The sequence below is a fragment of the Sinocyclocheilus rhinocerous genome, unplaced genomic scaffold, assembly GCF_001515625.1.
Source record: "Sinocyclocheilus rhinocerous isolate Xijiao unplaced genomic scaffold, SAMN03320098_v1.1 scaffold62, whole genome shotgun sequence".
NCBI classification, from domain to species: domain Eukaryota; kingdom Metazoa; phylum Chordata; class Actinopteri; order Cypriniformes; family Cyprinidae; genus Sinocyclocheilus; species Sinocyclocheilus rhinocerous.
This window is the reverse complement of record NW_015656585.1, coordinates 809,902-825,668: the sequence shown is the minus strand read 5'-3', so window position 1 is coordinate 825,668 and position 15,767 is coordinate 809,902. Positions and strand designations below refer to the sequence as shown.

Sequence of the window (15,767 nt, the reverse complement as noted above, 5' to 3'; positions counted from 1 at the left end):
AACTCATCAGATGATCGCATAATTTAGTGGAACATTAATAGGCTACAGTAATATAGAATCATCCTCTATAAAGAAATGAGATGTGAACATTTCAGAATTTATCATTATCTTTCTAAATGTGCGCTCTTTGGGGCTAAAGGCTTAATGAAGCTGTTTAAAGTAGCCATGTGATAACAAACCAATCGGTGCAGACGCGATTCAATACGTGTGTCCTTCTTCTATGTGAAATAATCATAAATACCAGTTTATGCTGTTTGATTGTGGCCTTGAAGGTCGTAGTTGTAAGCTGTAGCCCCGGCTGGCCCGTTCAGTTCTTGCGTGCGCAGTGGAAATGCGGTTAATATTTTCTGAATTCTGACTGGCATATAACGAACAAATCAAACAAACGTAAACGGGCAACGGCGGGGCCCATTGGCTGCAGCCCACTCAAGCCCAATGGTAAGTCCGGCCATGCCTGTCAGGAAATCATTGGAACAAAAATGGACAAACAGGATATTAAAGTGATAGTGAACATTTTGTCAATATTTACTCGCTCTCGTGTCGTTCCAAACCTGTATGAGTTTCTTTCTTATGTTGAACATTAAAGAAGATATTTTGAAGAATGCTGGTAATCAAAGATTTGTTGGTCCACATTGACTTCCACAGTATTTCTGTCCCTACTAATGAAGTCAGTGGGGACCAACAACTGTTTGGTTCTTCAATATTCTTCAAAATATCTTCTTTTGTGTTCAACATAAGAAAGAAACTTATACAGGTTTGGAACGACTTGAGTGTGATAAAATGATGACAAAATTTTCATTTTTGGGTGAACTACTCCTTTAACCTTACAGTAGTAACCCGACAAACAGTAACCCAACATATAGCATCTGCATCATAGGTGATATGTACATTTCTATGGCCTCAAAATGATCAAAAATGTTTTGCACAAAAAACGTGTACATAATCTACTACACGTCTTCTGTTTTCTGATTGATATTTTATACTAGCAAGTACACGGCCTTTCAATATTATTGTAAAAATGTCCATCTTCAAGTCATGGTACACTTGCCTTTGAGCTGTGAAATATTTACAGATTTACATTATGAAGTAAATTTAAGAACGGTTTTTATACTGTAGGTAATTCTTCAGGATGAGCACTTACTGGGCTGTAGCAACTTAGCAACTTGATTTTTTCTTTGAGAAAAATTAGCTAAAAATGTCCACACATCAGGCTTTTGAGAATGTTTATTTGGACATCTCTCCATCACTGCACTGCATTGCATTTTGCTATATGTAAATAAGCATTTAAATATTATCTTACTAAGACATATTATTGGGAGATACAGAGTGGCAGCTAATATTTCTATGCATTTTATGCGAATAGTCTGCTATATCGTTTTAAAGTGATTAACATTACAAGCTAAAAGTATTTCATCTTACTTTTTTGCTATATAAATATCAGCAACTGGACCAAATTGCATATTTTTACTCAGTTTGGGTCTTTTTTTCCTCCTCGAGTATGAGATCCATATTGTCTTATATCATACTGTATATGAGCCATAACAGCCTGGTGTATATAATATGTGACCCTGGAGCACAAAACCAGTCATAAGTATCACAGGTATATTTGTAGCAATAGCCAACGAAACACTGTATGGGTCAAAATTATTGATTTTTCTTTTATACCAAAAATCATTAGGATATTAAGTAAAGATCATGTTCCATGAAGATATTTTGTAAATGTCCTACTGTAAATATATAAAAACTTAATTTTTGATTAGTATTATGCATTGCTAAGAACTTCATTTGGACAAATTTAAAGGCGATTTTCTCAGTATTTTGATTTTTTTGCACCCTTAGATTCCAGATTTTCAAATAGTTATATCTTGGCCAAATATTGTCCTACTCTAACAAACCTTATTTAAAAAGCTTATTTATTCAGCTTTCAGACGATGTATAAATCTCAGTTTCGATAAATTGACCCTTATGACTGGTTTTGTGGTCCAGGGCAGGGTCACATATGATACTCAACAAAAAACATGTTGGATTCAAACTCAATTCACCCCCTTGAGCACCAAAGCTCCATGTATCAGAGCAAGTGCTTTGAGTCCTACGTAACGTGACGTGTTTTCATGCCATGTGTCTTGCCTGGTCAATGAAGCTGGCGCAGCGAACGGCCTCCTCCATGTGCTCCTCATCAGAGCGCAGCACAGTTTTGATGCTGTTGACCAGCTCCTGTACCTCAGGGGTCAAGCTGCAGGAGGACTGCTCCAGAAAACGGGCCACCAGCAGTTTTGTGTCTCTATAGCTCTGGTAGTCCACCATAGAGTTGGGACGAGGCTTACGTTTGCCACGGCCCTTTCGTAGCGTCACCATCCCATGCTCCGTTACAGTCACTGAGCCTGGAGCAGGAGCCGGACCAGGACCTAATTCTGTCTGTGTAGCTGCTTCACAACTCATTACTGAAAGAGGCAGAGAAACCGATGAGATATAGCTCACTATGTTTTTGACAAATATTTGTCAAATAATGTACACTCACTAGAGATGACAAATACATGGGGCTACATGAAGTGGGGCTACACAATTTGGAGAAAAATATCTAATTGCAAATTTTCTAATAAAAATTGTAATTGCAATTTAAAATTAATTTAAGAAAAAAACTGCTGTGCTTGTTTGTTGGACTGCACAATAATTGTAACTATAATAATAATTATATATATATATATGACTATAACAACATCAACACTTGTTATAATTATTATTACTGAATAAAAATAAACAAGATAAGAAATATTAAGTAATACTTCACTGTAAAATAATAAAAATTGAGAATTTAAGAAATATAATACAATCTTGTGGTGGTGGAGGTGGTGATTTCTGATCAAATTTGTGATTATGGTTGTGAATGTTTGTAGGGCTGCACAATTTGGCCAAAATGTTAGTGATTGATTATATATTAATAATAATAATAATTACTATTGTAAAATTTCACTGTAAAATAATACAATCAAGTGTTTAAGAAATATAATAATTACAATATTAATATTTATTGCTGTCTTCATTCATTTTCAAACATTAAGCCATAACGGTTTATTTTTCCAGAAAACCACAGACATCAATATTCACATCTGAGCTGTGACAATACGTAATTTTAGTATTTTCAAAAAGTAAAACTGTGACAAAAAGTAATTTTCAGTAACCACAAGCCATACTGTACTCATAAAACCAATAAATAATAATCTGTTATTCCAAAAACACATTTGAAATTACTGAGGGAGCCCATGACTCAAAAATCCTAATTCTCTTCTAGGTTTTAGGACTACAAACTGAACTGCTCTATTCAATCAAGTTAATTAACAAAACAATCCTAATAATTCAGTGTAACAACCAAGACCACTGTTTTATTATGATTATGAAGACAGATAAGAAGTCACAAAGCATAAACACTTCATGAACCTTTACTCACCATCATGTCATTCCAAACTTGAATGACTTTTTTCTGCACAAAAGATGATATTTTGAAGAATGCTGGTTACCATCGACATTCATTGTTTGGACCAAAAAAAAATCACTTATCTTCTTTTATGTTCCACAGAAGAATAAAATGTCATACATTAGATGTTTGGAATTAAATTAGGGTGAGTAAATGATGACTGAATTTGAATTCTGCTGACCCCCATCAGCAACACAGAGACAGAGAGTCCTATATTTAAAATGGGCTTAAAGTAACCACTGACACTGGCTATATCTTCTCTAGAAGTATCAGACCAAGTCCTCTGATCTGGACACACACACCAAGTAAAAAGATACCTCCATCTGTCATCAGAGAGAAGCCAGTGTTCATAAACTAATTATAAAGAACTGTGTCAGTGCCTGTGCTTTGACCTTTTATAGAAACCTCATTCATTTTATATCCATTTAGGCTTGAAATGAGCCAAATCTGCCTATATCCTCTGAAAGCAAGTCCAATTTAATTTCAATTGTCTGTGACAACCAATATACAGTTAGGTCCATATATACAGTATTTGGACCATTTTTATTATTTTAGCTGCTGACCAAAACATATTCAAGTGACAGTTATTTAATGAATATGGGCTTAAAGTGCACACTCTGATTATTAATTTGAGGGTATTCACATCAAAATTGGAGGAAAGGTTAAGGAATTATAGCTCTTTAATATGTACCACCCCCCTTTTTCAAGGGACCATAAGTAATTGGACAATTGACTCAAAAGCTGTTTCATGGACAGATGTGGGCTATTCCTTTGTTATTTCTACATCAATTAATTAAGCAGGTAAAAGTTCTGGAGTTGATTCTAAGTGTACCATTTGCATTTGGAAGCTGTTGCTCTGAACCCACATCATGCAGTCAAAGGAGCTCTCCATACAAGAGAAACAGACTTAAACAGTTGTTAGGCTTCAGAAACAAAACAAATCCATTACATTAGAACTTTAGGAGTGGCCAAATCAACAGTTTGGTTCATTCTGAGAAAAAAGAAGGCACTGGTGAGCTCAACAACATAAAAAGACCTGGACGTCCACGGAGGACAACAGTGGTGGATGATCAGAGAATCCTCTCCACGGTAAAGAAAACCCTTTTCACAACATCCAGCCAAGAGAAGAACACTCTCCAGGAGGAAGACGTGTCACTGTCAAAGTCTACAATCAAGAGAAGGAGGAAGACGTGTCACTGTCAAAGTCTACAATCAAGAGAAGACTTCACCAGAGCAAATACAGAGGATTCACCACAAGGTGAAAACAAAGCCAGATTAGACTTAGATTTAGACTTAGATAAAGCCTGACCAGTTCTGGAAAAGCATTCTTTGGGCGGCTGATATTAAGATCAAGCTGTACCAGAATGATGAGAAGAAAAAAGTATATAGAAGGCTTGGAACAGCTCATGATCCAAAGCAAACATCATCTGTGAAACATGGTGGCACTGGGTTACTGCTGTTTAGTGATGTGACAGAAGACAGAAGCAGCCGGAAGAATTCTGAAGTGTATAGGAACATACTGTCTGCCCAGATTCAGTCAAATGGAGCAAAGCTGATTGGGCGGCGCTTCATAGTACAAGTGCACAATGACCCAAATCATACAGCAAAAGCAACCCAGGAGTTTTTGAAGGTAAAAAAGGGGAATATTCAGTCAATCTCCTGATCTTAACCCGAAACCCAGTCTCTGGTGATGTCTATGAGTTCCAGACTTAAGGCAGTCATTGCCTGCAAAGGATTCTAAACAAAATGTCAAAAATTTACATTTTATTTATGATTACATTTATTTGTCCAATCACATTTGAGCCCCTGAAAATGGGGGGGTATAAAAACGGTTGTAATTCCTAAGCATTTTATGTTATATTTTTGTTCAACCCCTTGGATTAAAGCTTAAAGTCTGCACTTCAATTTCATCTTGATTGTTTCATTTTAATTCTATTCTGGTGGCATACAGAGCCAGAAAATTGTGTCAGTGTCCAAATATATATGGACCTAACTGTACAGTTTAGGGGTCATAATACAAAAGCATCTAACTGTAGATTGCTGCAACTGACATAACAGACCATTTGAGAATTCCTCCTCTACCTTTGGCGGTTTTATTTATGATTACATTTATTTGTCCAATCACATTTGAGCCCCTGAAAATGGGGGGGTATAAAAACGGTTGTAATTCCTAAGCATTTTATGTTATATTTTTGTTCAACCCCTTGGATTAAAGCTTAAAGTCTGCACTTCAATTTCATCTTGATTGTTTCATTTTAATTCTATTCTGGTGGCATACAGAGCCGAAATTATGAAAATTGTGTCAATGTCCAAATATATATGGACCTAACTGTACAGTTTAGGGGTCATAATACAAAAGCATCTAACTGTAGATTGCTGCAACTGACATAACAGACCATTTGAGAATTCCTCCTCTACCTTTGGCGGTCAGGTCTAGCAGGACGGGGTCGCTGTTGGACCTGCGGAGGCGAGGTCTGTGAGCTTTTCTGCTGGAGGAGACTGCGCTGTGAGGCTGTCTGGACTGTGCCGGGGGTGTGGGGCTCAATATGGCCGTCTGACGGCACCTGTCTGAATAAAACATGCAAACAAACAACAAAAACATGTTAACCTTTCAGGGCTTTTCACACTTTGAATGAGTTAACCCTGGGTCATACTAATATTCCGGGTAAACGGAATCTTGCTTCTTGTTTCACACTGCTTGCACTGTCAATAATTTCAACAGAGAGGGACCCCAAGCAATGAGCTGCACAAGGGCCCCAGAATCCCTAGCAGCACGCCTGCTGCTGACTGTACTATCAAGTATTTCCTGAACTTGATTTGGACTTTCCTGGTAAGAATATTAATACGATAAGAATAAAACAGTCTCTTGTTCAATCCAATTCATGTGTTTTCTGTCACCATTTGACATTTTTCCCCCAAACGCTGAAGCGACTGTTTATACAATGTGCCGTGTTTGCGTGACTGCCCAAAGCATGTGAATATGAGGCACACGACTGGTTGTCTGTCGCTAAACATCTAGGCATAACATTCTAACACCACATCTCCAGAGCAGGACTTCATAAACCCAAGTAAAAAGAGGTTTAGAACGACAGGGTTAAGAACAGTGTAAAAATACTTTTTTGTACTGAAGTCTATTTTCTATTTCTGTCCTGTCAGCAACTGCAAGGTCAAATTGGTCATAAGAGGAATCTGGCCAAAACAAGCCTAGTCTATATAGTCAACAAGAGTCAGCAACATCTTAACAAATGTGCTGTCTAAATTAAGAGATGTTATGTCATGTTACTTCATAACGAACAATATATATTTATGTATATATGTACTACCATTTGGAGTCAGTATGATGCTTTGATGTTTTTAAAAGAAGTCTCTTATGCTTACAAAGTCTGCATTTTTTTTTATTGAAAATACAGTAAAACAGTAAAAAAAAAAAAAATTTACTGTTTTCTATTGTAATATATTTTAAAATGTAATTTCATTTCTGACGGCAAAGCTGAATTTTCAGCACTCATTACTCCAGTCTCCAGTGTCACAGGATCCTTCAAAAATCATACGTCATTCATAAGTATCACGGGTATATTTGTAGCAATAGCCAACAATACACTGTATGTAAATAGGAAAAATATGCAATATGAAAATAATTGAAGACAAAATGTGTTTTACTGAGAAAAAACAAGATTTGTTTTTTAAAAAGACTTTTTCCAAAAGGTACATCTGGAAAAAGGGGGGTCGTCTTATAATCAGGGTCGTCTTATATTCGGGCCAATACGGTAATATGCATTGCTAAGAACTTCATTTGGACAACTTTAAAGGCGATTTTCTCAATATTTTGATTTTTTTGCACCCTCAGATTCCAGATTTTCAAATAGTTTTATCTTGGCCAAATATTGTCCTATCCTAACAAACCATACATCAGCGTTCAGATGATGCATAAATCTCAATTTCAAAAAATTGACCCTTATGACTGGTTTTGTGGTCCAAGGTCTCATATGCTAATTTGGTAACAAGTAACATTTCTTATCAGTGTTGAAAAGAGTTGTACTCCTTGATATTTTTGTGGAAACCAAAGTACTTTTTTGTGTACTCCAAAGTAAAGCATTTATTTAAAATTAAAATCTTTTGGAATATTATAAATATTTTTACTGTCACTTTTGGTCCATCTATTGCATCTTTGCTGAATAAAATATTAATTTCTTTAAAACATGTACATTACTGACTCCATACTTCTGAACAGTTGTTTACACATTAAAAATGTAGGATCTATACCTGGAAATGACCAAGTTATCAGATTTTTAAAAAATCTAAAATGAAGAAAAGGTTGCATGAACATCAGGTTTGACACAAACTTGTGGAGTTCATGCAGTTCAAAGTTCTGCTTTCATTAAAGCATCATTTTTCAATTCAACATTTTAAATTGTTATGCTGATAATATAATTGATAATGAAAAAATATGTATGAAATTAGAAGAATGCAAAACTGGCCGCTATATTGTGACTTGTGAAAGATCATTAAAAACCTGCAGGACTGTGCTATCTTTGAAAGTGTTGAAGGATACAGACAGCTATAAAAAGAAAAATAAATCCCTCACAGAAGAGCACTGGAGATACAACTGACACACCACTAAAATACATGTCTTTTAATACACGGATGACATCATTTTGGATGGGTACTGTGAAATGCTGTAAGCATCCTGATTAAATATAGAGTACTAGGTTCATTTAAGCCGTGTCAATGACACATTTCATGTAGGCCTATGTGGCAGCTCCATTTTCTAATTCCAGATTTTCCTATGGGAATTTTCTATTTGCTTGTTTTCTACTTTTGTTCTAAAATACTTTCTCCTGTCCCGGTTTAATGTGCAAAAACAATTGTAAGTGTGAAATGTCAATGTTTATCAATACTGCTCCTCTCCACAGGCCTATACATAAGAATACAAGTGGTTCATACCATCACTGGGCGTCTCTGCCTCTGCACTCTCTGTCAGGACCTCAGTCAGATCGGTCATTTGCACCGCAGTATTCTGGGCCTGATATAAATACAGAGGGTCAGTGAGCGGACAAGGACTGTATTTGATTGAGCTGTTGCCAGTGTAAGCCTGGTAGACCAGAACACAGAGACATGTTTGCTGATACGAGGTCTAATTTACAAACAGAGCTGAAATGCTATCAGGAATAAATACTGTAAATGCGAACTGCCTTTTGATTTTCATCACAGAGATGATTATGCGATAGCATATAGATGGCATATAATAACTGTATAAATCAGTACCTGTGCTGCTGGGTTTGATGCAACAGCTTCATAAGGTGGAGGAGGGTCTAGAGGACAGAAGACCTCCACTCCTTTAATTCTGGCACCATATATATGAGGAAGAGGAATCATACCATCACCAAACATCCTGCCAAAACACACACATTTACATTGTAAACAACCCACGAGAAGATATAATGACAGTAAACAGCTGCTTCTAGACAAACCCATTAGTGTTTGATCAGAACATCCAATGAAACAGGAGCATATCATGCTTTCCCACACACAAACTTCAATCCTATTTTACGTTGCCAAAACATTTTGGTTGCCTGCCAAACACTGAGCCACCCACCCACAAATCTGCTAAATCCTGCTGTATTTTTGGTTAAGAGTTCAAGGTCAGAGTGCAGGTTTGTGTGTGTGAGAGAGTGAGACACACTTAAGCAAGCTACAGATCATGAAATGCTGAACAGATTTTAATCACGAATATGCATGTTACCTTAAAATACCTTTAATATGTACATGTTACCTTAAAACCTTACAATTTGGAATTGAACAGAAACCTAGCTTATATATACAGTATGTATATATATATATACACACACACTATCATTTAAAGGTTTGGTGTCAGTCAGTAAGTTTTTTTATTTATTGATTGATTGATTTATTATTATTATTTTTGAATGAATGAATGAAAGAAACCAATACTTGGATCAGTAAGGACACATAAAAAATATGTCACAAAAGATTTGTATTCCAAATAAATGCTGTTCTTTTGAACTTTCTATTCAAAGAATTCTGACAAAATGTATCCGTTTTCTCGAAAAGTAGCACAATTGTTTTAAACATTGATAATAATAAGAAATATTTCCTGAGCCGCAAATCAGCATATTAGAATGATTTTTGAAGGATCTTGTGACATTCAAGACTGGAGCAATGGCTGCTGAACATTCAGCTTTGCCATCACAGGAATAAATTACATTTAAAATATATTAAACTAATTAAACTCTAACTAAAATATAGAAAACAGTTATTTTAAAGATTTGACAATATTACTGTTTTTACTGCACCAAATAAACACAGGCTTGGTGAGCTGTTTTTGTTAAATCATTAAAAAAATCTTGCCACCCCCAAACGTTTGAACAACAGCGTATTGTAATTTTTTTTTTTTTAATAATGAATAATTTTTATGATATATATTTTATGTTTAATGATTATTTTAAATGTTCACATTTCATTTAATGTTTAAAGTTTTGAAATTCATGGAATAAAAAGTATATATTACATTATGTGTCTTTAAAAATAAACTCAATGCAGTCAGGTAGGTTCAGTTATAATAACTAAATTAAATCCTATTTTTGACTTGAATATACAGTTCATTTAGAAGATACCACATTTTAGGTAGCCTAAAACATTTTTTGGAGTGTGCTGTGTAACTATGAGTATAGAACCTGCGAGCCAGGCGTGGGGTGTAAGAGCAGAAGGTGGAGAAGTATGAAGGAGGAGGTGCCGGAGCGACAAATTCGTCAGGGTCAGGAAGATGAGTCTGCTCCTCCACTTCCTCTGGAACAGGCCTGGCCTCTTCCTGCCAAAGACGATCATAATCACATCACTGTTAGCATTTGACCAGGGCAGAGAGACATCAGACACCTCTGAGCTGCTCACAGCATGTCGAAGCAGTCTTATAATCGATGCCACACACTGACCAAGAACTAAATAATCGAAAAATACATTATTTTCTTCCCATATTTTCCGTGATATGATTTCTCACCATGCAGGGCCGTCTGGTTGAGAAGATCTGGAGATATCTGAGTGCAGCAGCCACCAGACACACAGCTGTGGCCAAAGCATTCAGTGCACACAACGCAAACAGCACTTTCTGAAAGAGAGAGAACTATCTATAACATCCAAATCTACCACTAGTAAATAAAACACAGTCAAGCATGAATATATTCCTCTCACTCCTAACATAATATACTTTATTCCGATTGGTCAGTCATGGCATTCTGCATACGGGTGGCAGGTAAATGTTCCCACAACTTCTTAATTCGCTAAATCACATTGTACTAATTCGCTATCCTGTTTTGATTTAGCAAACCATGGCCTCGATTTACTTGAACTAGAGAATGAATTCTTAATTCGTGGCCACAATAAACATAGTTATGCCTGCATGTCATGGATAGGGCGTCGTAAAACAGTCCAAATTACACAAAATATTAATGACTTAATGGCTGATCGACCAAAATTAGTGTGTCTATGTCAAAGTAATCTATGTCTGGGATGCGGCACGTTTTTTTTGTTTAAAGGTCTACCTTGAACAGTGTCTGAATTGCAAAATGCGCTGTCAAACACTATCTGTGCGTATAGAAATATTGGAAGAAAATCCTAAATACTGAATTGGGGTGGGGGTTTATATGAATGTATCTCAGAACTGAAAAAAATTATTTATTACAAAATGAACACACCTTGAGCAGAATTCTCATTGTGCCACATGCATGACCTGCGTAGATCTCAATCAACTTGTCCCCTTGGCACTGTGTGCTTGGAATCTCTGAACAACAGTAACAGAGATCACCTTTCTCATTCTGAAACACAGAAACACATTTATTATGTTTGTTTCATAATAATATCTGATGACATGGTATTACTAATACTTAAAGAACTGCCTGGATTCAAAGTACGAGACTGAGGATGAAGTTTCCAGGCACCTATCTACATCTGTCTTTTTGAGTGGTCTGGCACTGCATGCGATAACAGCTCAAAGATATGAGGTCACCAATATGGCAGAGACATTTCCATGGCAAGTGGAAATGATGAAAGAGCAGCCTTCAGACACTGGAAATGACAGCACCCCAAAAACTACATCAAATCCAAGAAAAACTGGAACCTGCTTTGACTCTCAAATTCAGGGCTTTCTTTGACTTGGACAAACTTCATTCCTCTAAGCAGATGGTCTGTACAGATGTGCGTTTTTCCATTGTGTGTTACTAATATGTACATCAACCAAGCAGCCCATCAGCCTGTGTTATTGTTTCGATTACACACTAGAAGAAAGTTTTAGTAGTGCTTGTATGTGCAGTGCGTGGATGTTCGCCAGAGTGTTGCAGTGAGGTTGCTAGGGTGTTCTATGTGGTTGCTTACAAGTATGTAGTTATATTCTTATTATTCTTTGCTAACTCTAACACTACAATGAATGTTATTTAATATTTTATGTACAATAGTGTAGATAAATGTACGTATGTATTAATAAGGTTTGCCCCACTTCAGTTCGTGATTGTTTATATTTTGCATCTAGGTTCGTGAATACAATCGTCAATACTTGAGTCATCTGACAAGTCATTATTGATGTTATCATCTCTACCACAGCACATGTCCAAATGCACAGATTCCTCACCAGCTGGCAGTTAATGGTACTGGAGACCAGCTGAGCCCCCTGACAGCAGAGGATGAAGCCTGCCAGGTTTAGCAGGATACAGACCACTGACAGCAATACAAACAGATTTACCTGTGTGAGAGAAATTAGACGAAAAGAGGTAATGGTACAGAGCAAGATCAATACTAGTCAGTCCTGTTATTTGACAAACATAATATTAGCACTCAAATCTGGGTTCGATGAGATTTGTCAATGTTTTTTAGAGATGTCTCTTATGTTGACCAAGGCTGCATTCATTTTGATCAAAAATACAGTAAAAACAGTAACATTGTGAAATATTATTAGAGTTCAACACCACTATTTTCCATGTATTATAAAATGTAATTTATTCCTGCGATGACAAAGCTGAATTTTCTTTTCAGTCTTCAGTATCACATGATCTTTCAGAAATCATTCTAATATGTGCTCAAGATACATTTTATTATTATCATTTAAAAATATATTAATAAAGATTTCAAAAGAAGAGCATTTATTTTAAATAAAAATCTTTTCTAACATTATAAATGTCTTTTGCTCAATTTAATGCATCCTTGCTGAATTAAAAATATTCATTTCTATTAAAAAAAAAAATCTTACTGACCCCAAACTTTTGAACTGTTGTGTATATATAAATGGCAACAGGCAGAAGATGATGGTCAACTTGAGACTTAATTAACAAGGTCTTAACTAAATGTCTGGTGGACACAGATCCTATTTAAAAGGTCGTTTAAGGGCCAAACAACTGCCCATTTAACATACTGTAAGGACACGGATATGCAAAAGATTACACAGAAAACATATGTTCAGGACAATACAGGACTGATTTGGTGTAGTAAACCTCATCTAACTATTTTCAAGTAAAAATAAACTCATCTGCTTATTAAAATAGAAACATTGCTGCCTCAAAGACCAGCAGTCTTAGATAGGCAAGACACACATACCAGCAGAAGCATTGGCCGTTTCCATGTGGTTAGTCCTATAATCCCAGAGAGGATGACCTGCAGAAAACAATCAGTCCGTTCAGCAAAGAGGCAAACACTCACAGACAGATTAACTAATAATGAGCCCATTATTACCCATCAGATGGTGTACACTCTCAAAATGGCCTTCAACACTTTTAAATCCTGTTTTAATGACTCATCTCACTCAGTGTGTTGTCGGCCGAGCTGTCTGCAGCAGCCTCATTCAAATACAATTGTCCATACACGGCTCCCTCTCATTTCCTCTAACCCTGCCACTTCCTGTCAATTACACCAGCTGATGGGTTCTTGTGTTCAGCTCTTTTTTTTTCAGACATAACAATCTAAAGCATTTCACTAAATTCTTAACTGTAAAATGTGTTGTGAGGTAACCTTTAAAAAGTAATTAAATTCATTGATTTTATTCAAATCAACAATATTCTGTAATCAACTTCACAATATTACATTGTGAATTTTTTTCACATCATTATTACATCTTTATTTCCATCTCTGTAAAAGTTTTCAGTGTTTGATTTTCTTCATCAGTAATGGAGTTCAACTTCAAAAGTATAAATAAACATTAGATTTTGTTAACTAGCTGTTGTTTTGCACTTGGTGAGAGGTATGCATAGTATGGTAGCTTTACTTCTAAACAGTAACTCACTATAGAGTGTTAGGCAGTAAAAGAGATTCACACTTAGCCATGACTTCACTGACCAGTTCATTCAACTCCTACCAATGACCACAAATATGAACCATATGTAAATGTGGGAAATAATATTATAAATTGCACTTTTGAGGATAACTTTGACCAAATTCAACCACAGCACTAAGGAAGTTTCTAAATATCTAGAAACTTAAGAAACTGGACAATCTTAAGATGTTTAAGGTATTAAAAGTTAAAACAATATGATTCACTGTGGATAATAGCCAAATGCATCAATGCTAATGTAAAATGTAAACAATCTTAAAAGTCTGGTGAATGTGCCAGGATCGAAATAATCATTAATGTCATAATGACTAATAAATCTGATAAAAGTAAAAATTACATTGTCATTCATTGAAATCTGGTTACTAGATTGGATATTTAGACCATACTGTAAAAATGTATAACTGTTCACTGTAAAAATGTTAATCCTAAATATGTGCTTCATGTGGTAACATCTGAATTAACTGGTCAAATTCCAGTTAAATTATTATTTAACTAAATCAACCATTATTTGACTAAATCAACCTAACTGCATTAGGCTACACCAGTAAAAAATAATGGACCAAGCTGAAATATTACCTTGAGGCAACAACTACAGGGTACTTTTTAAAAGTGTAACTAATAACCTGGCTAATAATTTACAACATATTGACATACCAGTATGGTTTATCATAGTGCATTACTGGTAAACAACAGTGTCTGGTGTGCTCATATACTCTGAAATAGACCGAACTAAAAGTGCAGCACCACGTTTCTGTATCAGACTGCATTGGAAACACACTGGACCACAATAAAACTTCTCCTCTGTACCTGTTGGTTTGTAATGGACCGATGAAACGCTGTAGACTAATACAGTGGCATACTGACAAGCATGCATTTTAATACGAGTAGCATGCATATGTACCGTAAAATAATAGCATTAGCGCCTCTGATTATGGCCAGTAATATAATACTCACAGAAGATCCGGCCCAAAACGGACAGGAGTTTCTAATAGGGGGCGAGTTGCTAAGGGACAGAGCCCCGAAAGAGAGCGCCACCATGGAGCAGCCGAGAACCAGCTGCAGCAAACCGAGGGAGAGCAGCGGGCGAGCGGGCAGCAGCGCCGGGATGAGCCGCGTCTGCGATCCAGACATACGGGACGGAAGAGCGGACACACAGCGTCTGCGGCTTCTGTAAGATGCGTCTGCGAACTGATGGGCCAAAGCAGCCCCCGATAAACGACAGCAAGATCCAGGCAGAACTACGGGCAGAGACATTGGATACCCACGAGCAGCAAAACAACAACAAAACACATTAAACGAGCACAGCGGCGCTCCCTCATGTTACTCTGTCTCTCTCACGGCGACGATTATTTCTTTAAACTGCCCGTTCCGCGTTACTTCCATGGTCCTGTCGAGGTAGTTCAGTGTTGGTTTTAAAATAACTAGGCTCTGTGACCTGCTGCTCGGATTTGGTTTCACATTTTGGGCAGAGCGAGCGAGCGGGCAGACGGGGGAGGGGTGCGTGGGAAGAGGAGGCCACACACCCCCGCGCCGTGGGTCTCCCTCTCTGTTCCGCAAGTGTGAAGACAGACACTATCAAGACGGTGAAATTATAATGTCATCTTTTGTGGTGAACGCTTACCATGACGAAACATTCGTGTTGCGTTGTCTTTAATGCTGACTTGCTAGGAACACATTCACGCGCTCTTTGGTGCGTATATTACTTGAGAGTGAAAATCCACCTGTCTTTCTAAAGAAATAAACAACTGAACACCAAAACACTGACTTACGTAGTTTTTAATAAAAAAGACATAATTTTGCATGACATAATGCAAATGTATGTTTCAGGGCGTAGATTACGCGGGGGACGCGGGGGACGCGGGGGACGTGCCCCCCCACACTTTTAATATCACGTTAATTCGTCCCCCGCACTTTTTCGGGCAAGTGTGTTCGCATAGAGGTTTTCTATGTTTATACAATAAATACAAA

At 36.8% G+C, this 15,767-nt stretch overlaps 1 protein-coding gene across 1 annotated transcript in view; it reads right to left on the bottom strand.

Moving 5' to 3' along the window:
- Positions 1–15,547, bottom strand: part of LOC107720267 (protein FAM189A2) — a 16,961-nt gene extending 1,414 nt beyond the window's left edge. The window contains exons 1-10 of the mRNA XM_016527931.1: positions 14,754–15,547; positions 13,070–13,126; positions 12,111–12,221; positions 11,182–11,301; positions 10,488–10,595; positions 10,168–10,301; positions 8,738–8,864; positions 8,417–8,495; positions 5,891–6,040; positions 2,128–2,441 (exon numbers count right to left, since the gene is read on the bottom strand). Of these exons, the coding sequence (XP_016383417.1) occupies positions 2,128–2,441; positions 5,891–6,040; positions 8,417–8,495; positions 8,738–8,864; positions 10,168–10,301; positions 10,488–10,595; positions 11,182–11,301; positions 12,111–12,221; positions 13,070–13,126; positions 14,754–15,053 (1,500 nt within the window). The 5' untranslated portion in view covers positions 15,054–15,547. The remainder of the gene's footprint in view (positions 1–2,127; positions 2,442–5,890; positions 6,041–8,416; positions 8,496–8,737; positions 8,865–10,167; positions 10,302–10,487; positions 10,596–11,181; positions 11,302–12,110; positions 12,222–13,069; positions 13,127–14,753) is intronic.
- Positions 15,548–15,767: the final 220 nt, after the last annotated feature.